The sequence below is a fragment of the Amblyomma maculatum genome, chromosome 4, assembly GCF_055883805.1.
Source record: "Amblyomma maculatum isolate TAMU_Amacu chromosome 4, ASM5588380v1, whole genome shotgun sequence".
Classification (NCBI taxonomy): domain Eukaryota; kingdom Metazoa; phylum Arthropoda; class Arachnida; order Ixodida; family Ixodidae; genus Amblyomma; species Amblyomma maculatum.
In genome coordinates, this window is record NC_139347.1 from 20,896,056 (window position 1) to 20,922,304 (window position 26,249).

Below are 26,249 nucleotides of genomic sequence, written 5' to 3' on the forward strand. Positions count from 1 at the left end.
GTGTAGTGCATCCTATGCATGCTTTAAAGTTTTTATCACTCTTCCGGGTACAACATACCAACTGCTCACTCTTAGTTCTAGTTGATCTCATTCAGGATTATATTAATACTTGCCACACCGTAAGATTGAATCAAGGGCAACAATATGGATCTGCACATTTTGGATAAAAGGAATTAGATTTCGACAGTATTGAAATGGAATTGATGTGATAATTTGACCATACCTTGAAATGTCCTGTTCTGCAGGATTCTTCACGAAGACCCACGACTCTTCGACCTCTACAGGAACTTGGTTGTGAGCCGGGTGATCACACCAGAAGAATTTTGGGCCAACCATGCTCCAGTAAGCATTTTGCTTCTTCCTTTCTATAATGGCATCAAGCCTCCTCCAAAAAATGTATGGAAATTTTAGTTGTTAGCCTAGTGTAGGCTTGTGCAGGCTTCAGAAACAAAGAAAGAAAGGCTGTGAGACAAAATCCAAAGCCACAGCTGCTGGGCCAGGATCTGGATGTGTTGCAAACCTGAGACATAGATCCAAAATGTACTAAAGTTTCATAAAATGCATGTAACCTTGGTAGTGCCCTTCTTGTGGCAGCAGAAACCACTGACCAGTGTCGTGCAAGATTATGCGAACGTTTTTCACTCTGTATTAAAAGAATTTGCTCACGTGCAAGAGACTGCTCTATATGTCAGCAGGTCCAGTTCCTGTGGGCAGCGATGCCATGTGGCAAAAATTGGCAGTGCAGATATGGTCGAATGCTCACACTCAACTTGCTGGCCAATAAAACACACTATCATCAAGGTGCTTCTTTTTTTTTTGGCTTGTTGCTGTGGGACATTTTTTGGAAAAACGGGGACGGGGTTTGTGTTTTAATGTTGATCCGCTATGTTTGATGGGTCCGTGCTTATGAGGAATGTTCACCCACATGCTCATGTGCACCCACATTTATTGCGAAAAATTGGTTTAGTTTGCGGGGTTTAACGTTCCAAAGTGATTCAGGCTATGAGAGACGTCGCATTGGAGGGCTCTGGAAATTTCGTCCAGCTGGAGTTCTTTAACGTGCACTGACATCGCACAGTACACGTGCGCCTCCTACAAAAGTGACAGCTGCTACATCTGCAGTTCGCACATGAGCATTTCTGAGATTTGTGTTGAGTTATTTCAGAGGAATGCTCACTGCTCAGGCCGTTTACATAACCATGGTGCATGATGGCTGCTTGAGCACTGGGAGCATCAATATTAATGTTTTGCTTTTTCATACATATATATATATATATATATATATATATATATATATATATATATATATATATATATACCCCGCCGGGGTGGCGCAGTGGTTACGGCGCTCAACTACTGTTCCCAAGGACGCGGGATCGAATCCCGGCCTCGGCGGCAGCTTTTCGATGGAGGCGAAAAGCAAGGCGCCCGTGTGCTGTGCGTTGTCAGTGCACGTTAAAGAACCCCAGGTGGTCGAAATTTCCGGAGTCCTCCACTACGGCGTCTCTCATAGCCTGAGTTGCTTTGGGACGTTAAACCCCACAAACCAAACCAAACCAAACCATGTTACAAAAATATAGACACAATGCTGTTGAGCCTTATAATTGGTACTGGCTACTTTTACGATAGAAGCACGACAAAAAATGGCAATGCAGTCGCAGTAAGATATGAAATAGAAAGAAGGCACTCTATAGCAAAGGCAGTTGTTATTGAATTACTGCGCAAAGCAGGTATAAAAGATTAGTTACCTAGCTATAAAAGGGGTAGGTTACATGAAGAATTAGGCTCACTGGGTGATGTGATTGCAAAAGCTGTAGAAAGCAACTTGTGCTTACTCACATGCATTGCATGAAAATTTCATGTTTTGGCAGTCTTTGAGTTTTGCTGCATCTTTCAACCTCTGCAGTTAATGAAAGCAGGTTACCATTTCCATCAGTACCACTTCTGGATAAGTGTAATGAGGAAAGAACAATCACGGGGCAAAAATGACTGTTTTGCAACGTCGTTTGTATAGACAGTTGTTTTGGATTTTTGTGTAGGATCTATAGGCAATACTGCATCTGTGAGTGGGTTTGAGTGAGTCTTTGTTTCTAATGCCTGTTTGCCTATTTCTTGGGCTTACGACTGAGCACTGTTGTTTAACTGTTCAGAGAAGCAGAGGAAAACAAGAGCTTTTACAAGCCACTGAAGCTGGCTTATGTTATTTTGATAATGAATTGATTTATTATTATTATTATTTATTTATTTTATTGTCAAGCTTTACTGATGAACAGCTCGGACGATGGCGGACTGAAGAACGGAGAGTATGTGAGATACACCATTGCGTGTACATCTTATTCTCTGTCTGTTTTCTTGTGTACTATTTATCCCCCAGAGGCATTATATTTATACATAATTGTTAGTCTACAGGGAGAGCCAGCGACCAAATATGAAATTGTAGCTGTGCCATAGTGTCCCTGATATCTAGTTGGTCTGGTCTTTATTGGCAGTGCCATGCTTTGATTTCAGTTACAAGTTGGCCCCCTCCCTCCCACCCAGATTTTTAAATTAAAAAACAGGTTGACTTAATATCTAAATGCAGCATATTTTCATCCAGAGCCTCTTCTGAGGAATGTGGCATATAAGAATGGGGGACAGGCAAGCTATGCTTGGTTTCAACTTAGTTTCATGGTGTTGCGAGAAGTCTCAAAATTTATTACCTTGCTGTTGGTTAAACCTGGAAAAACGTTATCTCACCTGAGTACTGTGCTGGAGTACCTGGGTTCGATCTTGACCGCCGGTGGCTGCGTTTCGATGGAGGCAAAATGAAGTGGCGTCTGTGTGCTGTGCGATGTCAGCGCACGTTAAAGATCCCCAGGTGGTCGAAATTACTTCATAGCCCTCTACTATGGCACCTCTTTCTCTCTTTCCGCCTTCACTCCCACCTTCCTCCCTTCTTTTACAGAGAGGTTCAGGTGTCCACAGAACAAGTGTGACAGATACTACGCCTTTCCTTTCCTGTGAACCAATTGTTATTATTATTATTATTAATTTATTGTGTGAACATGATGTTTCGCTAGAGAAAGATTTCTTTTGTTACCCCTGTTAGTGCTTTGTTATTTTTAGTGATCAGAAAATAAAATATATGTAAATGCGCAGTGCTGATTATGGTAGAATTGCATTGATAAGAACCTTATGGGGTCACAAACGATATTCCTATCACTTGAATTTTAAAATCTTTCTAACCAGAAAAATAAGTGACATATGCATGTTGGAATCGTGAGGACTGTGTCTATCAGTTGTTTTCGTGGCTGATTAGATATATTTATGGGTGTGCACTGGTGATTGCAATGTCAATCCTTGTGCAGGCCACTTGCCGGTGCTTGAGGGCTCACAGGGCATACTGTGGCTGGCAGTTGTGGTGTTGGTGATGCATGTTGGTGTGCTATCACTAGAAGGTGCTTGCAATGCGCACTGTGAGACTGATGAGAGCAATGCATAGTGCCTGCGTGCATAGTCACGGCTCATGCGTTGTTTCATCCATATTGATACAAGGGAGCTTTTGGTTCAACCTGGTTTGTCCATATTGCGTGCAATATACTCAGCTACAAAATTCCACAATTTTTTACTGTGCTAAAATCTATATGGTATGCGATTGTGTAATTCAAAATTATCCTGTACTTTTTGTCCTGTCAGTTGTTTTATACGTATGTTGTATTCGTGCCCATTGCCAGATTTGGTGCTCTGAGGTTGCGCTGCTTTATAGGCAAGCATCTTTTGTCTGCTTTTAGTTGTGTTTTTACAGGCATGGAGGAAACATTGAAAAGAAACAAAGCTCAGACAGCTCCGAGTTAGTAGTTACAAGAGTAATTTGCACTGTTTGTTGCCTTAGTTTTATGTAGAAAATATGAGCATGTATAAATGCATCCATAATGTTGCCGAGTTAGTGTGCATTGTCTCTCTTTTGTCTTGCAGCTGTTTCTAACTGAGTGCTTGCAAGTTTGGAGGCTAGGCATGATTGTTGTTGATGACTTGTTTCAACCTGTGCAGCATTTGCTTCGTTTTTATTGTATTATTGATATCTTTTTCCAGAAGAAGTCTGGGAACTCTCAGTCATCCCCCTCATCTCAGCCTGTTGGAGTGTCTGCGGCATTTCTGGTCGATGTCCAGCCACAGACAGATGGTACAGAGGGTCTCAAGTACAACCTGACGGCTGACATCATCGACTCCATATTCAGGACCTACCCTGCTGGTATGTATTGGTCGATGACATTGGTAGCGAGAGGGATTTGCTTATTTCAAAGAATGTTGACGCTTTGCTCTAGCTGTGTGTCCAATCTTGTAGGAACTTATATAGCTATTCTATTATTTTGAAGAATTGTTGGTGTGTTCTGGTTGCATTGCTGGTCTGATGTTGAGGGGATCCTTTGAGGTCGAATAGGGCATATTCCACGCTAGCACCGTTACCAGTCTTCTTGGTTATAGCTGAGCCATTCAATGCTCTTTCTGGTCACAAAACTCAAGCCGGAGTTTCATATAGAGTCTGCACTGGCCACTAGAGGCACAGCTGTATACTGACGGGCATCAAGCAGCCACCGAAGCTGCTAGACATCGTCATATTTCGAGTTTTATTTGCACTTAAATGTTTGAAATGTCTCGAGATTGTTGTATTCGTTGATGCTAGGATGCATTCTCCAATGGGGGGATGGTTGCAGGAGAGACGATGACAACACTAATGTGCCAATACCTTCTGGAGCAGACGTCAGGTGTAATAGAAACTGTGCAGCATAAAACCTGCTGTGAATGAAATTCATACCATTGTAGGGCACACATAGTATTCATTATACGAGGCGCAATGCTGTTTACTTGTCTCCTGCCTGTACTCTGATCTCTCCGACCGCAAAACTGACAGCTTGCAAGCGAAAGTGCCTTGGTAGTCTGTGCTGAACACCTAAATTCTTCACTGTTTAGAAGAGACACAACCCAGGTGTCCTCATACAATGGAGCTGACACATACCAACTTGTACATGATGCACTTCAGATTCCTTTAACTAAATTCTGTTCTATATCGGCATCCTTTTTGTTGCAATATCTCAGGAACTGGGAAGGAGTGCTTCCCCATGATTGGAAAATGAAAACGACTCCGTTGTTTCAGCCACTGGCAACACATTACTGTCACCTACAAAGCAAATCAAAATGATGAATGATATCCAGCATTTCTAATTCCTTGCCAGTAAAATTTGATCACAAGATGAAAGCTCAGAATCCTGATATCTTTCTCTGTGGACGACGCTTCTTGTAGCACCAAAGTTATTTTTTCCCTACAAACTCCGCACCCTACCTTGAATCAATAGACAAAGGCATTATGCATTCTGTCAAGTTGCTGTACAGAAAAAGGTTGGTAGAACGCCTATTGCTCGACAGGCAGCAAGACTACAATAGTAATTGATGCGAAGTTTGCTGTTCAGGTGATTTCAGGTTCTGGAATTGCCTGAGATGCGAAGCTGTGGAAAACTGTTTCAGACAAGCAGGCTTTAAATGTGACATGATGTAAGAGGCCCCATATAGGGATACCGTGGAAAGTTTCTTTGAAGATGAAGCTTGGGTGAGCATCCAAGAGACTGATGAGGTAGCGGAATCTCTTGAGGAATTCGTATCTGCAGATGTGGATCTTGTGTGCTTCCGAAGAGCTTACAAACTGTGCAATTCTTGCGTAAGTAAATGGCGCATGTGCTATAAAGGATGACTACTAGGACATTTCAGAAGAAAAGTGTCAGCATCTGAGGGTGACGAGCATGTAAGAGTGCTTCAAAGGTATTAGAGCAACAGGATGGCTTGCAAAGGGAATTTCTCTTTGGGAAAAATTTGGGAAGGAATACTCTCTGCACTCACAAAAATGCATACTAGTATGAATAACTTCTTTAAGCTTTCCTTAGCGATTGCGTGTGAATGCATTTATATGCTGATGTGCAGTAAACTGATCAACACAGTGCTTTTAGAATCTTTGGTTACAAGAGGCCTTGCTTACAAGAGACATTTTTTTGGGTCCCTTGTAACGAGGTTTTACTGTGGCCAACAGTTTATAATAAATCATTGTATCGACCAATATGTCTGACTAGCATTTGCAGTAATTAAAATGGCCTAAACTGTGTTCCGCAGGAGACTGGAACTACAGCTGGCTGTTGCTTTGAGCAGTACTCTGCAGATCAGGTCAAATCGGCGTTTTCGCCAGTTGCACGCACATCTTGTGACTAAGTTACGCAACTGTCAACTTCGCAGCACTGCGGCTAGGACTGCATTGTGCAGATATTTTCATTCACTCGAACTTCTTAATTTGTTCCCCGCAATCACAGAAATTAATCACTAATCAAACAGGTTTTATTTATCTTTTCATCGTAGAAGGGGCTTAGCCTTGGCTATTTGGGTCTGAAAACATTAAATGTTCCTCACAAATGCGTTCATATTTCAATGCCGAGGTGAAGCCACCTGTTTCTTGCACTGCTTATGCCCCCTTGGTTTTCTTTGCCAGCTCCCTTTTATAGGGGCACTGGGATCAGCTAGATTTTTCTCAGTCGTGCCTCTGTAGCCATAACGACATGCTGACATGTAAAGAGTGCTTAACATGGTTTTACACGCACAAATTACGTTACCTAAATTCACAAAAATACAATAAAGTCAAATTCGCTTCGCTTCCTTCTCAGTCGCAACAGTGCCGAGCTCTTCGAACGATGCCCTTCACTGGCCAGCTTTGCCGCGGCGTGGCAGCGGAGTTTTGTGACCAGTAACTGTTGAAGGAGTCTGGTTATAGTAATGCAAGAACCTGCTGCTGCAGCAGACATAATTTCTCGGGCATCACTGATAGTTTGAGGGCAAATGGTGCATCACCTGTGGTAAGATTTGTTGGTGCCTTGAGCCCACTCAAGAAATTTTTGATCAAACAATGGCAACGTAAGTGGAAAAAAGAAAAATTAGTTGTAGTTTAGGTCTGGCCCTAGTTGAATTGCAGAAGCAATGGCGGAAGCTTTTTTTTGCCTGCTACATTATTCCCCTATCAAGCCCTATTAGTAAGGTGCTACATTATTGGAGATATTTAAGCTCATCCTTTAAGGGTATGATGTGAGAGCGTAAGCTACCAGCCCACATATAAAGTCACTCTTCACCAAGCCGTATGGACGTGCCTTCGTGTTGTAGGGGTAACTAGAAGGCAAACGGTTCTGGCAGGCTGATTCTGATATCACCCTCCCATATGAAAAGAGCGACCCGAGTTAGCAGCTCCTGCCCGTTGCATAGGGGTAACGTGAATTCAAATGTCATGCCAGGCTGATGTTTTTTTGTTGGGACCGTAGCTACGCCTCTTCACGACGTAGCTGCGGCCACCCGAGGTGCTGAAAACCTACCGCAGTGTAGCTTTCGCTACAAAAATGTTGTTTTATATTTCGTCACTTTTTGCACAGTGCTTGTCTAATATTTTTATTGCGAAAGCAATACTGCTTGCAGTTTGAGCCGTCAGTGTGGTCCGGCGGTGACCACCATTGACCGTTGACCTTTAGACGACCCCCGTAGACGACCCCAAGCTGGCAGGAGCTGCCAACTTGGGTCTCTCGTTTCACATGGGACTGTTATGTCAGAATCAGCCTGCCAGGACCCTGGCATTCACGTTACTCCTAGAGCCCAATAAGGCATGTTCATACGGCTTGGTTCAAGTCTCTCGTTTCACATGGGACTGTTATGTCAGAATCAGCCTGCCAGGACCCTGGCATTCACGTTACTCCTAGAGCCCAATAAAGCATGTTCATACGGCTTGGTTCAAGAGGGGCTTTATATGTGGGCTGGCAGGAGCTGCCAACTTGGGTCTATCGTTTCACATGGGACGCTTATGTTAGAATCAGCCTGCCAGGACCTTGGCATTTCGTTACCCCTCTAGGCCACTAAGGCACATTCATACGGCTTGGTTAAAGTGGGGCTTTATGTGTGGGCTGAAGAAGAAGAATAAGAAGGAGAAGAAGAATAATGCTCGGTCACCCGCAACTATTGCTTTTGCTCCATATTCGGTTCAGCAGCGTTGAACTCTTCTAATTTTTTTTTTATTCAAGTTTTTCACCGCTGCGATTTGGATAGATAAATTCCTTGCTGTTAAAGTGACAGTTTTGTGGTATCAAAAAGAGCTGCCTCGGTAGAAATGATTTGTGACTTGGTGTTTTTTTTTATTGTTTTGTGTGCTATCTTTAAGCGCTCACATCAGGCCGTTTTGGAAAACTTGGACTTTAAGCCAGATGTAAGGTGCTTCATTTTTGCTTCTGTGTATATATATATATATATATATATAATATATATGAAGGAAAGAAGCCAACAGTCGGCGAGGCCAAGGAAAGCGTTGGGGATGGTACTTTACGTCTTATTTTTTATTTTTTTTAATGTTTACTTGGATATTTACAGAGATTAGTAATGTAATCTGTTTAGGGGAAAGATAATTAAACACAAAGTAGAAGAAAAAACAATGTGCCGATGGTGGGAACCGAACCCACGACTTCCGAATAACGCGTCTGGTGCTCTTCCAACTGAGCTACATCGGCCGCTGCCCCCCCTGCTACTTTCTTGGGTATTTATGTTGTCTGTATACGAACCTTGAGAGTGTTCACCAGCGCCACTCTCAGCCAGGGCGGCGGACGTGGAACGTCCTTTGTTACCGCCAGCGTCACGTAGAATGTGATCAAGAGCGAGGGCGAAAGCTGTGCTAGAACCCTCTTACGCTACCTATGGCTTCAAGACTGCCACAACCGAGACCCCCGTAAGCTACAAGCAGATCAATTCGGGGAAATGAGGGTGCTCATTATAATACATACAGTCGAACCCGGATATATCGAATTTTTGTTATATCGAACTCACGGAATATCCCCTTGAAAATCCCATGTAAAAGTATAGGAAAGCCACGTCATATATCGAACTCAATTTCACCGGTCGTTCGATATATCGAACTCCGCACCACGCACTAGAAAGTGTGCCTTCTCCAAAGACGATCGCATCACCCATGGCTGTTTGCCGCGTGACGTTTTCAAGCCACGTGCGGAAGGAATGAAAGGGGACAGTTCGGCGACCGCTGGCCTGGGCAGCGCCGCTCCCGTTCCCCAAAGGCGCGCGCATCTGCAGTTATCGTTTCCCGCGCGCCAACACATGACGTTTGCAAGCCATGTGCGTGGGTGTGTCCATTCTTTTGCCTAGCTATCTCTCTCCTTCAGCACGCGCTACGCATGCGCCAAGCCAGCTCAGCCCGTTTTCAGACAGCTGTGGGACGCTTTCTCCAGCGTGTGTTGCGAACCCTCTGCGCGCGCCGCGCGGCTGACGTGGCTATGGCGCCTGCGGATGTTAAAAAGCGGCAGCTCTGTTTTTTTTTTTTTTTTTTTTTTTTTTTTTTCGAGTCATCCTTTCTTATCGTTGTGCTGTACGTGCGGCGTAGCGTAAGATATGGCGGCTACGGACGTTAAGAAGCAGCAGCAGTTTTTTTTTTTTTTTTTTTTTTTTTTTTGCGGGGATGATTATTTTATTTATCGTTTATCCTTGCATGTATGAATCAGCGAAAGCACGCAGTCAGCTGCTGCGATCATGACGCCCGCCCCAAGCGCGGCGTGATAAATCGAACCAGGCTTGTGTAATCAAGCCATCACGAGCACTCTGCCAAGTTCGCTCCCCGCCAACGCAGGAGCTATCAAAAGATAAACGCGCCCCGACGTTATCGCTTATCACTGCGCAGCATCTTGGCACGCTGCCAATGAGCTGTGGATGAGACGACCGAAACGGACTGACGCGCGCCATCGACATGCAAGCGAAAATGCTCGCGATTTCTGCCGGCGCGGCGATACAGAAACCTTGTTTTGAGCTGCCGCGGTGGCTCGAGCGGCGAGAGGGACGCAGTTCCAACAAGTTTGAAAATTTTCGCTCTGTCGCTGCCGCTCGTCGCTGAGATCGCTCAGTCGCTTGCATGCGAGCGAGCTGGCCTTAACGCATTTTTTTTTTTTTTTCAAATTCTCGGGTGCAAAAGTGGAGGGTGGGTTCATTATGCGAGTGGGTCGATTACGCGACAAATACGGTATCGTTTTTTCGCATCGTAAGTGCCGTCACAAGGCGATTTCTGTATATCGAATTATCGATATATCGAACTATTTCGCGATCCCCTTCGAGTTCGATATATCCGGGTTCGACTGTATATATATATATATATATATATATATATATATATATGCATCTCACAGTGTTTGCTGTGTTCATTTTCCCACAAGACTGGCTTTAATTAAGTGCCAGTATAGGCATTGCTTGGGTAAAATTAAACGGTGGGTCTAAAATTTAATATGAAGTAACCTAAAGTGGGTGAGTTAGAATGTCAGCACAGATTAGGTTACTGCTGCCAGTTAGAACAAGATTAATTGTAGGTCTCTGGAAAATGTCAGAGAGGCCTTTATCCATCTATGGGTCTAGTTGTACTGGTGATTGTGATGACAACAGCATAGCAAATGCCAAGGAAGGAAACTGTCTGCTGAATTGAAAGCTACAGTAAACCCTCGTTAACTTCAATCTTGAAGCATAGGTTAAATTGAACATTCTCCATCTTACCCAGTATACTCAACAGGCGCCATGTGTTTGACACTGCGGATCTTAAATAGGTTTCAGTGGCAGAATTGAGGTGCGTAAAAGTCTGGCCTGTAGGAAGAGCCATAAGCCGATGGTTTATGCGGCCTGCTGGTCATGCTGCAAACCAGTGAGCAAGTCTGCACCAGCTTCTTAAAGAAGCCCTTGTCACTGTTTGTCCCTGCTTTTTGCATTTCTGGTACCTACCTCTCTCGACTTCAAAGCTCTGAAGAATGACAGATGTGGCAAAAGCAATGAACAGGGTTGTTTTCAAAGGGACACTGGGAATAACGCCATTCAATTATTGTTGTTGGCAAAAGTTAATTCTCTGCCTCTTTCAAGCTCTGTTGATGTTTCGCTGGCGGTAAAAGACACATTTATCGTTGAGAAAATCAAACTTAGAAACATTCCTGCCACATGATACAAACTGTTGACAGGATTGGCTTTCGCTGTTTTGAGGTGAACGTGGTGTAGTAGAGGTCTAGGATCCATGCCGAAACATCGACGCATGCATTTCACTTGTGAAAGCGGCTGTTGACGACAGTGTCCATATTTCGTTCTGTGGTCTTATCTAACTTATGAACGCCTTTCTCTTTTTAGTCTTGAGGGTGGTATGTATTGATGCAGCCCAAATTCAATGTCTTCTTAGTGTCTTTTTAAAAGCTTTTGACAATAAGGGCACAACTTCTTTTTCATGACATTATACAGTCGACTGGTTTTTTGAACTCGCTAGAGATAGCGAAAATGTCCGAAAAAACCAAATCTTATACGAAAAATTACTTTACGTAATCTTTTGATTGCCATTATAATGTAGGAAGGGGTGTTGAGTTTTGTGCCCGTTCTGATGCTTGACCAATGGGTGGCAACTTCTTTCACGGTCTCAACGGTCGATGGCTGCCATTGGCATGTCGTGACGAACTTTTGGGCTTAAAAAAAAGCTCTGAGACGAAAGCAAACCTACCAGTTTGAAAACAGCAAAGATGACTTTGGAGATGAAAATGAACTGATACACTGCTGAAACAAGTGCTTCTTCGGAACTAGTCTTTGTAATTAGGTAGGCCTTGGTACCACAGCCGAAGATCAATGCCATTTTTTGCTGCTACCTGTTCGCGTATTTGGGACAAAAGAGTGCTGCACAGATGAGTTCTACGAACTTTGAATAGTGTTCAAGTTCTGGCAGGTGGATGACATTCGAGAATGGTACGAGCTTGCAACTGTGCATTTGCAATGAGGAAGCCTACCGAGGATGTCAGACCCCGCTGCTAAGAGGCTCATTTCTACTTCAAATTTTGCTTTATTTGATAAAATTTTTGACCTCCTTGAAGTCTGAATCAACATTGTTTCTCTGTACACATACATTAAGGCTTGGCCATTGACACGGTAGTACCATGGCAAGTGCGAATGAGGCCGGAAAAAGTGAGCCATCAGTTGCGATGTGCGGGCAGAATTTCAGGGCGCTTTTATACATTAGCTGTAGGGAGCATGCCACAGTGCCATAAAAAGTCTACAGTCAAGCATGTTAAAAGAATCAGGGGCTCCAATTTTCAGTGTTGCCTCTATTTATAATTGGCGCACAAAAGCATACGTTCCCTGGAGATTGTTTTTGTGACCAGTAATAATGACCGAGGTGTCCAGAAACCTAAAAAATCTGGAATTCTCCGAGAAATTCTTTGGATCTAGAAAAATTGAAGTTGTCAATGCAGCAGCAGCAGCAGCAACGCAGCACGCAGGTAAGCAAACATGCTGGGGGCACAGTCGTAATCCGCGAGTCGGCGCATTCCTGCGGGAGTTAGGGTTCACATACGAAATACTAAATGGTGTATGCTTAGGTTGAAGCACTCACGAGTTATTTGCTAGAGAAGTTATGCACTAGAAAAATGCAAGGTGAGGCTCGGGAGTCGGTTGCAGTTGCGTGCGCGTCTGCTGGGGAGCCGAGATGGAGATGGCGGCGTATGGGAGGCTCTTGTTCGGTGCAGGCATACAGTGAAGAGCTATCGAATCGCTTTGGGTTTTGCAATGACAAGATTGAAGCAGCGGCGGTGGCACATGCTTTCGTGCACTGGCCATGGGCAGACTGAACATAGTTTTGCAAATATGCTTTACCAGCCGAAAATAATTAACTCTGACTAACACATGCATATAACAGCAAGTCAAGAAGTACCGCTTAGTTTAAAAGTTTTGTCTGCTCCTCTAATGTCGCAAAGTATGCTCTCGCGTCGTGTATGCTTGTTTGAGATGTACTCTTAGTTCTTGGACCGAAAGAGCTACAGCAATAGCTCAGCAATTAGGAACGTAACGCTAACCCCTCCCCTCTTTCGGGGCTCATGTACACTCTGTAAGGAAACATTGGACAGTTGTCTTTTTATATATGGGAGTGCTTGTTGCTAAAACAAGCTAACTCTTATTACGTAAGAATAATAATATTAATATGCTTCTGATTGTATGCATAAATAATACAGCATAAGCCCGTCGATTTCGGCCCTCTCGGCAATCTCTTCTCAAAGAAAAGAGAATATGTGAATAAAATATTTTTGCTGAAAAAAAAAAACAAAAAAAAAAAAAAAACTCGGTGACCACCATCCACGGCGTGCATGCAAGAGTGCATCCGACACCGTGAATAGCAGACGACATGGGGGTAGTATCTTGTTGTAACGCCAGCGGCCAGACCAGAAAGCCGATTCTGATATTGATAATAAAAATTAATTTTAAAACTAACTACTGCACCGAATGAGCTCAAATTTTGAGGATATATGATTTAAACCGTGTGGAGTGAAAGGCGATAATCAGTTTATGCTCAGTTGTTAGCTGTCATGACCCCTTTAAAGGAATGTGGACAAAAAATTTTGGATTCACGTTTTATCCATTTTAATGGTGTCTAAGACATTACTGGACACAGATCACCGCGTGATATTTGCCTACGACCGCGGAATAATTTATAATCAAATTTCTTTTCGTACCTGTTTTGGTTTCAGCAGCCGCGAGATGGCTGTGTCATCACAGTCATGTCTAGGTCATGTGAGGGATAAAAAAAACATCAATATACCGTATACGCGCGTGTAATGGCCGCACTTTTTTTTCCAAGATTGGGGTGAAGATCAGGGGGTGCGGCGATTACATGAGAAAAAAGACAACGAAAAGAATTATTTGCGGTGGTACCTGCCTTTATTATTGTCAAAAAACTCCTCGTCGTCCTCCGCTAAACTCGTCGGGATTTCAGGCTCGTCCCGTGTCTAAAACATCACTCCTCGTTGTCGTCCTCCTCCTCCTCCGAACTCATCGGGACTTCAGGCTCGTCCTTGTCCCAGATGAGGTCATCCTCCGTGTACCGTCCAGCCTGTTTGATATCCCTGTCACCTTGAAACTTTTTTCCACAGTCTCGAACAAAACCGTGGCCCACGCTTCGAGTATCCAGTGGCAAACGGCCACAAGCGATGCCCGTTTCAGTCGGCCGGTTGGAGTCTTCTGGTGGAGGGCCGTTGCCAGCCACTCACTGTACGCACGGTGAAATCCACACCTAAAAGGGCGGTTTACGGAGACGTCCAGCGGCTGAAGCAAATGGCTGCAAAACGGAAGAGCGAACAGACTTAGATTGGATTGGATTGGATTTGCTGGCCTCACCCTTTGTAACGGGCGGGCATCGCTGCGGCTAGGAGCGCCCCCTTTGTAACGGAGGTGGTGGCCGCTGCCCCCATGCTCGACTTTTTTTTTTCTCAAATATTTTGTTCTTAATTCTTATTGGCAATTCTGCTTCTAACCTTACGCTTCATTTTGGTTTTCATTGATTTTTGGGCCCCACCTGGCGGCAGTAACCACAAAACGTTCCGTATTTCTTGCACCACACAGTAGACGGCACTGCCCAACTTCCTGAAACTCATGGTGCGGCTTTTACTCGGGAAATTTTTTAAAAGTTTTTTTTCCAAATTTTCTTTCTAAAGTTCGGAGTGCGGCCGTTACATGCTTGCGGCCATTACACGCGTGTATACGGTAATCATTCATGTGTCGTTTGAATTCACTACAATGCTAAAGCCTGCCTCAAGGACAGGAAGACAAGTCTTAAGTAAGACAGTTTGTTTGACGAGTTGGCTCCTGAATTCTATGCCCACATGCAAAGGACAGGTTGTACAAATGAATATGCTTTTAGATTGCGTGAAACATTGGGAAGATTTGAGCAGATATATCCTGATTGCTAAATAACTGTCTAGTTAAATGCAAATGCAACCTATTCTAGGTTGCAACAACTGAAAAGTGGGAGCAAGTTACCAAAGGCTTCAGGCAAAAATGAAACTTCCCGAACTGCGTTGGCGCAGTTGATGGTAAACACATACAGATCGAGGCACTGCCACACTCTGGCAGCATCTGCTACAACTACAAGGTGTATAGTTCTTGGTTTCCATGTAGTAAATGGAGACTACTTTGTTACAAAACATTCTGGTTACAGGGCGCATACTCCATTGTGCTTATGGCTGCTGCGGATAGCGACCTGAAGCACGTGGCCATTGATATGGGTGCATATGGCCGGCAAATCGATGGGGGCACGCTGAGTGTTTCGCGCTTTAGCAAGTGCATGGAGGCTGGACGTCTTGGGCCGTTAGCCCAGCACACCTGCCGGGCACCAATACCCGGTACCCCGCATATTTTTTGGGGATAAAGCATTGCAGCTTCGCCCAGACTTTCTCCGGGCTTATTCTGACAGGTCAAAGTGAAAAAAAAAAAAAAAAAAAAAGAAGAATCTTCAAGTATTGGCTAAGCCAAGTGAGGTGAATATGGTGGTCAACACCTTTAACTTAGGAAAGAGTAGTCATCATGTAAATTTTACTGTTTCATATTCACTTTTCAGGAGGTATGTGGAAAACACCTTTGGAATTATGGCGTCCAGGTTCCGCATTTCTCACCACACCATAAATCTTCTGCCACGTAATGTAGATTACATCGTCATGGCTTGCTGCATACTGCACAATTTTCTGCGAGATGATGCTACATAAATGTCGGCCACTTATGATGAAGAGGCTAGTAGTAGCACGAATGGACCGAGCCTGATCAAACTTCAGCCACCAACTGGGCACAAGTACAGCTAGTCAGCCGCAGACACACGAGACTTATTTTATGCTTCTTTTGCCAGTGGTGCTGGTGGTGTGCCATGGCAGCGAGCCCCTGCTGTTCTGCAGCTGTGACGTGCAGAAGACACCCATTTTGTCTTATTGTTAAACAATAACTTTGTTTTTTGGCACCAAATAACGAACATTTTACACAAGAAAACCATTGTTAATTTGAGGACTTTCAATGATTAGGTTAGTTGTTAATATGAGGCTTTGCAATGATTAGGTTAGTTTGGTACACACCCTCAGTGTAACTAGACACAATATTTAACATCTCCATCCTCAGATGGCTTTCCATCTTTTTTGGCACCCTTGACATAGTTCCATATAAGGACAACAAAAAATTCTTTTTGTCGTCCATTGGCTGCTGAGCGGCAATTGAAGTTGGCACTGCCTTAAGTTGAGCATCTATAGCTTCTAGCTGAGTGCTTTTTTGACTGCTTTGCGGCAGGCTGTGGGTGCCCAGGGGCACTTAACTGTGCCTGAGGCACACCAGGCATGGCATATACGTCTTCCAAAGCCACTGCATTATTTTGTGGCATTTTTGTTCAGCCTTCATGCTGGATTGTTTGACATTGATCGTCTCCTGGTGCCTTTTGCTCTTCACCCATGACCTATTTCTTTGCAACTGCAGTTTGCATGTTTCCATGTGTCCTGTAAGTAAACCAGAGTCTTATGCAAATTGTCACAGTTTTGTGCAGCATCATGGTTGAGGATGTGCTGAAATTACCAAACACTGACCAGAAGGCAAAAGAGCAATGCTTCTGCTCTCACGTGAGAGCTTCGATGGGCTCATGTAACGTGAGGCAGCCGATGCACTGAGAAGCTCGACGTTTATGTACTCCTGACTTGATAGCTCTCTCTAACAAAGCAAAATAAAAGCAACCAGGACCGCCTGGCGTCAAGTAGCACCGAACCCCCTTAACACTATGTCCAAGCAGCAGATCGTACATCATCTTTCTGTAAACCAGAGTCATGGTCACTCGCATATGAGATTGTTTTTCCACAGATAGTTAGTATGCGGATGTTGTGTTGTAGGAAAAGAATGTGTGGGGTGAAGGGGAAACAGTCAGACCGGATCCCACTGTTACTGCACAAGTAAATGATTATGAAAGCCCACCAGTCCAGCCTGTATTGCAAGGTAGAGAACTTAACCTGTATTGAAACTTGCGCGACACTTAAATTCAAAGTATATTGATGGGTAGATAAGATCAGATGGATGGTAGTTCCTGCTGGGTTTGTTGATTCAGTGACATGTTGCAGGAAATGAACTGTACAACTCTTCAGGAGGCACTATAGACATTTTATTACACAGGTCAACTGGTATTTCACACTAGGCCAGAGTGGTACTGGCGCCGCTCTGGTCTCAAAACACTTCGCCTCTCTGGAGCTCACCCCAGTCAGGCCACCAGTCCGAGAGTCAGGCAGCCCAGTCTGGCAGCCCAGTCTGGCAGCCAGCCGACCAGTCCTCCTTTTGCGCCAAAACACCTCTTTAAGTCAGTTTCTTCACTATACACAGCCACAGATTTTAGCCAATCAGAAAAAACATACACGGAGCCAATCAGAAAGATTAATTAAAATTTAAACTAGCCAATGGCCCGTCGGCACTCACAAGATAATTTCCCTCGCCAGCAGCGTATGCTTTCTACAACGTTGTACGGACTTTCTCCTCTCAACTGCAGGATGGAGAACGAACAAAACAAAACTAACAAGATTATGACGTCAGGAGCTCCATGAGCTTTTGGCCTAATCAACCAGCCTTGCTATGGTTCTACTCCAGAAGCTGTGTCTGATGTACCCAGGAAACACCTACAGTGCCTACAACGAAGCGTAGTGCTTCATAGAGGACATAAAAACTGGCATCGAGCATTGTGCAAGGTGTTGTTCACAAGGAAATGTTTCAAATTTAGCATGGACAACTTTGAAAAACAACTCCTGTTGAAAATTAACATGTAAAAAAAATTTCAAGCAAGGCGCACCAGTTTATTGCCGTTTGTATGAGTTTGTGAAATGGTGATAAAATTAGAAGAAAAGTGACGTAATAGTAACACCATGTTATGCAGTGTTGGCCGACGGGTCTTGTAATTGCACAGCACCAAACAACGGCATCACCTGTGGACAACAAATTTGGCCATTTTAATTTTGCAAATTGGCAAGCATATGCTCCTTGGTAAAGCATTCTAAAATCAAGTATACTACTGACATCGGAGAAAGCACATACAATCAGCAAGAAACCCCGGTGTATATATGCTCTGTCAACAACCTGCTGTAGAAATGTTCCCCAGGTTGGCGCTCGCGTTCATTGGCGCTTCTTATAGAGTTATAGGGCTGTATAAAGAAGTGTACTTTCAACCGATTCAAAAGATAAAAGAATTTTTAACATGAGTGAATGCAGCTTTTGTTTCGCATCAAACGAATGCGAAGTTGCTGCCTGTACACATCCAGCTATGTAAATATAAGTAGCGATGAGGGGCAAGTGACTCGACCTGGTCGGCATCATCGGCGCTTGCAGCTATGTAACCCACAAAAAAATGTGAAAATATAGTGTCCACGAAAAACTGAGTCATTTCTGACACCAATCGCCAGTACACTTATTGTAGAATTAGAACCTCCCTCTGTCTTAAAAATACTGACATTTGCTGGAAGTGCACATCATAGAGGGTTTTAAGTGTGGGGCGATATCTATACACAAGTCCGAAAGTTCGAATAAGGAACGCTTATTTTTATTTCTTTCGGGTTCCATCTATGGTGCAGTGGCTATATTTCAATGGAGGCGAAATGCAACATTCCTCAATACTGTGCGATGAAATTTTCAAAGCCTTCCTGTGGTGTCCCTCAGTGCTTGAGTGACTTTTCGTCATTAAATTCCATGAACAAACCACACCAGTTTTGCATTAACCAAGCTTTTCGCAACTGTCACTGTGGTGCGGACTATGTGGCGTTTGCAAGAAATGAATCAATACCTGCTTTCAGCATTTATACTGCAATAGCTCTCAGATACTTGCTTTACTTTTGACGAACGGCAGTGATTCATCCTTTTGATGGTCCTAACGGCCAAACTTTTTTAAAAACCTTTGTTCATATGTGGACTACGCTGGCGACATGCAGCTAACGCAACTACATTCTGTTTATTATTTCTTTTTTTATCAATTTGGTGCTGCACTTGCTATTAAAGCAGCGGGTGACAGTGCGAGACCAGGAGAAGACTGCCCACCGCCGCAGTAGCGGGTAGAAAGCAAGCACTGAGGTGGATGTTCATTAGCAGCAATGGAGAGCGTAACTTGATAACAAAAGCTTTCATTGCTTCCGCAGTGATTGTGTAGGTTGTAGAAAAGAGCGTGCGCGCCTCTTAGGACCGGCCGTGGCCACCGTAAAGAGAATAATCCTGTCTTTGAGTGTCTGCTGATAGCTTGTCTCCAGCGTGCAGGGAGCATATCATGGGTCACACGTCATATTTTTCGGGAGTCTGGATCAGCGTGAGCATTTATGAAGTGTGCTACTCAGCCAGGTTCTAGAGGAGCGCTGCAAACAGATGCGAAAAGGGAAGCTTATGTTCAAGGTGTATGGTAGTCTTGTCACCTCTCGACTAGCTTTGTTACTTGTGAGCTGGTGCATGCTGCATTCTTGCAATTTGGACTAGTTTCTTATCTCAGTCTGCCAAATGCTACTCAGATATGTGCATAAGACATGCATTGCCTATGCAGTGTGCAAAATGGGTCGTTTAATGGCTGGCATTTAGTAGATTAGATGTAGTTCGCAGATGTTTCTTGATCTGCATTTATTGCTGCTTGCTATAAACACAGCACAGCATTCCATCTCTAAAATATGACTGGTTACGACTGTGTATTGTTTGAAAGCTGGAATGTGTTGTGGTTTTGCATTTTCATCTTTGCATTTAAATTGTCAGTGCCCCCTGTGGAGCAGCCATTGTCGTATTGGCTGTTGTTGTCATGAATGATGATTATGTGGGAAAGGGGATGCTTGGCATGCCATGCATGAAAGTGCAGAAAACTTTTATATGTGTCGGGGTGGCTTTGCGTGCTTGTGCGGGAACTTGCGCTTGCCTCAAGGAAGTTGGGCCGGCCTTCCATTCTCTGAGACCTGCGCTAGTACTCCATCTTCTGCCTCTTATACCACCACATGGAGCTACTCTGCTGTGTTTTCTGTCACCCATTTTGCATCGGTATGGCTGACAGCCCGACTTATGGGAGCAGTTGCCTCGATGAGGTGGTAGTACATGTATAGATGAGCACAGAAGTAAACAGAACATACTGTGACCTTATAACCTTAATTGTGCAGTTTTTATGGAAACTGGGAAGCCATAGTTCACTTGTAGTGGTATGTAGCTGTATTTAGAAACACCCAATTTAAAATTTTTTTTTTTACTTTATTATTTTTTCAAAATGGTGATGAGATGATCTCGTAGGCATATAGCAGTACCACATGTTTATGGAACCTTCAACTTACTGTTTTAATGCGGAGGTTATCAGAAGGCTTATCTTCGGGGAACCGCAACTACTTTCAGGAGGTGTTAAGGAACCCCGAGAGTTCTGGCTTCCACCCCTTTCTATCCAGCATGCAGATGTGTGTTGTGGCCTATGATAAAATGCTCAAGTTCAATTAATAATGATTGTCTGAAGAATGATACAGTCCACTGTAAGCAAAGACAGTACACTTAATCCCTCTATTTTTAGACTATGCAGTGAAAATGCTCAGCCTTGATGAGATATTTATGCTGATTTCAAATATGTAACCACTTATCTGATATGTCACATAATTCTTAATATATTTATCATTATCACTGCTTTGTTTACAGAGACAGTAGACAGAAAACCACTCATCAGAAGACTATTATTAACCTATGGATATATGGTGTACAGTGTAAGGAGCATAACATAGGAACTTCTTTGTTGATCAAAGCAATATTTGTCATTTTGCAACTTATTGAATTTCAATGTGGTGAAAAGTTTTAATTAGAGCCCACAAAAAAATAGCGAGCACAAAATGAGAAAGCTTTTTTCATATCCTGAGTCGCTTTGGGACCTTAAACCCCATAAACCAACCAAAATGAAAAATCTGTTCCCAACATTGTATAGTTTAATCACTTAGGAGCATGCTGCAATACAGATTATTCTTTTATCTAGATATCCTCCTTGTAAGCTAAAAAGCCATAAAAGAGTTGTGTTACAAAGCGAACAGAGATGGGACTTATTCAACTCGTTTGCAACTTATGAAGTGGAATGAATAACCCAGGGATTGAATAAATTGGTAGATATGTAGGAGTTGGGCTACAGACTTCCAAAACGTCATTTTCAAGAAGTAGCTTTTTTCTCTCGCAATTTTCAGTCCCTTAAGAGCTCTGTCCCCTTTTAAGTTACACCCTACACACATTTGTGTGACTGATTTGGGGTATGCTCTCTTCGCACGGCAAGTTGTTTTGATGTGCGAAGCTGTTACTGAGGCTCTGTCGTGGCTAAATATATGTGAGCACACCTGAGGTCTGCCAAGGGTGGTCACACGATAATGGCCTCTTTTGCTGCTGGTATGCCGTGTTCGCGTGCATGTGTGTGGTAGCACAGTAGTCCATGAAAGTTAACCATTAGCACATTCTTTTTCAGTGCTATTACTGCTGGAAAGGAAAGCTGAAGGCACCAATAGCCTTGTTTGTTGATTAGAGCCTTATATAACAAGTATGGACTTGTGTTGTGGTTACCAACAGTGTGCAGTTTGTTTCATTTGTATGCAACTCCTCTTTTTGAAGTTCCACTCTTGTTACGTGTTACAACTTAAAATTAGCTTAATGCCTGGCTTAGGCTACCAAGACACCTCTCTCTGTTACTGGATTTCTCGAGAGGTCTTAGGCAGAGTCAGCCGGCAGAAGGCATGCAGTTGGGATAGTTTTCATTGTGATATTATACAGACAAGTTGTGTTGTAGCGCTGGCTAGAGTGAAATGCTCAATCAGAAAAGTCTTTATATTTATTTATCTCTTTATCTCATCTGGTTATTTATCTGTGTAAAATGGCTCATTTTAAAGGTGCTCCTCAAAATATTTGACCCTTTGGTTTTGGATGATGGAGAATGTTGAAGGCTTGGTAATATTTTCTCTATTAGCATTACCGAGTATAAGAAAATTCGGTAGAAGACAACCACGAAGTGCCCATCACAGACGCATTTTGCATTGGCTAGAATAATGGATTTATGAATACTATACTTTCATAGAGCTGTACTATGAACACTCTTATCGCCGCAGCACACTGCAAAGATTGTTAGTCTGTCCTCGACTTTCCAGATCGATGTGTTCTATATGGCGCAGTGTTTGCCAAATTGAGAAATTATTAAAGCTTTTTGTATCATCCCATGTGACAATGTGTGTCAGATGCTAGCTGCATTTTAAAATTATCACGAAGCCCGCAGGTATTTCTGTGGTCAACAGATGTGTCGGCGCATGGCGCAGCTGCTTACATCGGTGATGCGATTCGGGAAGGCGCACATTCTGTGGGCTTTTCCACAGAAAACTTAGTTCATGGTTATCGTTTGATCGCTGTATTTCCCGGCATCTATATTTTGCATTCGTCTCTCGCGCCGCGAGCTTGTTTGCATACGTTGGAGCGGGAACTCAGTGATGTGGGACGGGCGTACCGCCGCCGGCGGACGTGACCGTCTCCATCGCGGTGATAACACAGGGCTCGCTAGCGCTTATTGCGCTGCACAGCAATTTACTTCAAGGGCGTCATTCAGCGATCCTTGCAAGTACGGAACCGGTTGCGCGTAGTGCGCGCTCACCGTTGCGCGGAGCGAGCAGGCGTGCATGCACCCGGGTGGTGGTGTGAAGGGCGCCCCGAAGCTTCCGCATGAGTCTCGAGCGTCTTATCTCCGTTGACAAACAGGGTGTTAATTGCAAGGCGCGTGCTCTGCCCCCGAGCCCTCGCTGTTCTCGTTGCAGGCGGTGAGGGAGCCGAAATGAGGCAGCTTCTACCGCTTGTCGCAGTCTCGGGAGAAAGAGAGAGAGAGAGCTTTTCACGTAACTGGTCATCCCTTGTCGCATGCGAGGCTCTAAAGAGCGATCGCGACAATATTTTTGATATGTTCGATAGGTATCGAACGGCACGCCGTGTCCTCTTGCGAGGCCCGCATCTCCTGTGGAGCTCCGTCGGCGCTTCCGCGACCGGTGCTCGTGCGTGGAGGCTGGAATCAAATGAAATTGGAGCCGCATTGGCAGCGCGGCGGCCTTGGGACGGAAGGGGGAGGGGTCGTTGCGCGTCTCTGGTCACGTGAAGGTTGCTTTCTCGGAGGGGTAAGGAGAATGATAGTCTTTGTGTTCGGAAGGAAAGGGTGGGAGTGGAGAGGCGCTCGAGGGAGCGAGAAGGTAAGCGGAGCGCCGTGCGACGCGTGGGGTTTGCGCTGGTTCCGGCGTTGTAACGTGAGCTGATGCGCCTGTTAGCGTAGTTAAAGCGTAGCGCGCGGTTAGCGGGCGCGCCAGATGGTAAGCAACCTCTCATAAGATATCGGATACGCGCGCGATCATCTGGGAGCTTGCATGTGAAAATAATTATTTATAGATGTTACTGTGTCTGGCTGTTTCGTTGTGCTCTTTAATTAGGCACGCGCAGTTTGTTGTCTGTTGTCCGTCTACGCCGTCACGGTCGGGCGGCGCTGATGATGATTTATTGATAATTAGTCTTGATTTTTACATACTTACACTTTATAAGTGCAGGTGGAAAATTAAGACCTTCAGTTTCCTACTTTATAAAGCCTGTTTGTGGCTGAATGTTTTGAAGGTATTCGCAGTGCATGAATCACCATTCTAGGGTTGCAGAACATGGGCATTCAGAAGCTGTGTGTGCCTATTGCAATGAACATTTGTCATTGCATGCCTAGTATTCATGTTATGATTATGGCTGTTGTATCATTGTGTGTGCCTATTGCAATGAACATTTGTCATTGCATGTCTAGTATTCATGTTATGATTATGGCTGTTGTATCATTGTTATTCTTTCTAGATCCTTGCTGCTAATATTTGAATAGCTTGCTTACACCTGTTTGACGTTCCTTTCAGTGAAGCGGAAGCACCTGGAAAATGTGCCAGAGCGCATGACTGAGTCTGAGTTCTGGACACGGTTCTTCCAGTCCCACTATTTCCACCGAGACAGGCTCCACACGGGTACACGAGACCTCTTCTCGGACTGTGCCCGTTGTGACGATAAAGGTAGGCTGTGCCTTGTGGGCTTCATCATTTGAAAGAAATTGCACTCTTTGATGTCAAGCAACCGTAGGTGCATTGATTACTTTTCAAGGCTTTCATTTGAATATATTTGGTCAACAGGAGAGCTTTCTACAAAGTAATAGAATATAAATGTCAAGTATTTGTGGTGATGTGTCCCTTACTATTCCCTCTTCTGTGCACAATACAATTTAGCAGTGAGCCATTTCTCTCCTGGCGAATAGTCAGAAAGCTATTCGGTGCGTAGTGCAAAAAGGAAGATTTTACTGCTTGGAATGTTTTCTTAGGGTCTTGCATGATAGAATGCAAAAAAAAGTAAGTCTATGAAATGGACGTGAAACAAGTCCCTGATGGCATTGCCAAAGGTACTGTAGCACACTATGTTTCACGATCAGGTGTGTGTCTTGGCTAGATGTTAGGTCAACCTTGTGGTCATACCAATGTGCTTTGCTGGGTGCTATTGTTTTGCACATGTGCACTCAGCCACATTTTGTGAGATTGCTGCTAAATAAATAGGTAACAATTGACTGTTTGCATTGGCTAAATTCGTTAACTGAGGGGATTGAGTTTTGCATTAAACATTCCTACAATTTTGAAGTTAACAGCTTCATTTAGAATTAGCCAAGAATTGCAGGTGAAATTTTGCCTGGGTGAAGAGTGAAATGAGCTCTGTTTCTTTTTTTTTTTTAATTATTATTATTTCTTGCTGCTGGAGGGTTGCTATACTTGTGAACAATCCATCTGTGGCTCTGCAGCAGAGACTGAGTAGGAAAGAGATGGAGATAGGCTTGCTCAATGAGCTAGCTCAATCCAGTGACTCGGGTCCCTCTGGCCGACTGCCCCCTTCACCTCACCCCACCCCTACTTCGAACAATACACTCCCCACTGGAATGACAAAAGGCCCTTTTCTCTGTCCTGCCCAGCCTTTGTTGCAGAGCCACCACGAGTACAGATGAGATGAAAAATGAAAAAGAGTGATTGTGAAATCGGACGTTTGTTAGACTGGCAGTACCGCATGCTTCATATTTGTATGCTTTAAGTACCACCCTGCTTGAACTACTAGACTATTTGGGTCAAACGGCCACCACAAGATAGTTTGTGATGGTCTACATTTTTCTGTTAGTAAGTTAACATCAGAACTTGCCAGAGTTCTTTGGAACTGGCGAAAAACTTCACTCTTGGCTGCAACGCAGCTTTTTTGTCGAGGTGAGCAGAGCAGTCGATTTGACAGACTTTGCAACATAGTAAACTGCAAGGCAACAGATATGCTACTCATAGAAAGGGAACCAGCGAATACGGCTATTGGAGGCATTCCTGATCAAAAAGAATAAGCAGAATTGCGTCAGTGATCCGTCCATGATTATCACTGAAAAGGAGTGCAAGTTTTTATCATTATAGTAGCCATTTCACCATGTGGTGCGTGAAGTGTATTGTCAGTAGGGTGTGTGCGCAGGCAGGAAGGTATTTTGAAATGAGCATTTCTTCATCGGAGTAAATCAGTTGTAAGTCCAGCATTGTGTGTGCCTTCTTTGTTCTTGTCTTGCGTCTGTATTCACTGGTTCCCTTTCTATGCAATATGAACCAACTAGCCCAGCAGTTTGCACTCCTGAACTAATATGCTACTCAACTTGGGTGCAGGTCTCGCAATTTATCAAGTGGTGCAGTCTCAAATCGGCTGCTCTGCTCACCTCTGAAGTTATGCCATAGCTGACTGCAATATTTGCCGATTCTGAAAAATTGCGACAAGTTCCAATTTTAAATTACAGATAAATATAAACCATCACAAGATACCATTCGATTAGCATGCTGGCAACATTATTTTTTATGACTTGCGATTACTTTTTGTCTCCCCTGCCTCTGTATGCCCCCCCCCCCCCCCTCAGTGTTTTTAAGGGTCAATAAAGAATGATGACGATGATGACTAGCTTGCACAGAATTTTTTGCAGCAAAGACAGATAAAAGCAAAGCACATGGTATTTGTGTTTTTAGCCATTGTCATTGCTTTGTAGGTGCTAACATCTCCATGCGCATTGAATCTGTGTGGCAGTATTATAGCATGATGACATTCATGAAGAAGTTGGTATTTCGGTAAAAGGTCCAGTATGTGTAACAGACACATTATTGTGGTGGTATTGATAGACATCTTTCCATTTTCTTTTTTATACATTGCCATTCCAGACATACAAGAAGCTATCTCAAGAGGATTTCGGGATCCCTTTGTTGACGTCTCATCTTTCCAGGACATTGATACATTCAATGTAAGTTAGTGTAGTTTTCGTCTTTTGGAACGTATGTAAACCATGTAAATATGCAGCTTAGCTGTGGGAGTGA

General features: G+C 43.8%; 1 protein-coding gene across 2 annotated transcripts in view; it reads left to right on the top strand.

Annotated features, from left to right (window-relative positions):
* Nucleotides 1-26,249, top strand: part of Tfb1 (transcription factor B1) — a 48,194-nt gene that overhangs the window by 2,889 nt on the left and 19,056 nt on the right. Inside the window, exons 3-6 of one of the 2 annotated variants that reach the window (XM_084600896.1) lie at nucleotides 246-342; nucleotides 4,072-4,231; nucleotides 23,754-23,903; nucleotides 26,097-26,176. In XM_084600896.1, the coding sequence (XP_084457022.1) occupies nucleotides 246-342; nucleotides 4,072-4,231; nucleotides 23,754-23,903; nucleotides 26,097-26,176 (487 nt within the window). The remainder of the gene's footprint in view (nucleotides 1-245; nucleotides 343-4,071; nucleotides 4,232-23,753; nucleotides 23,904-26,096; nucleotides 26,177-26,249) is intronic. The other variant, XM_084600897.1, reaches the window with a different exon arrangement.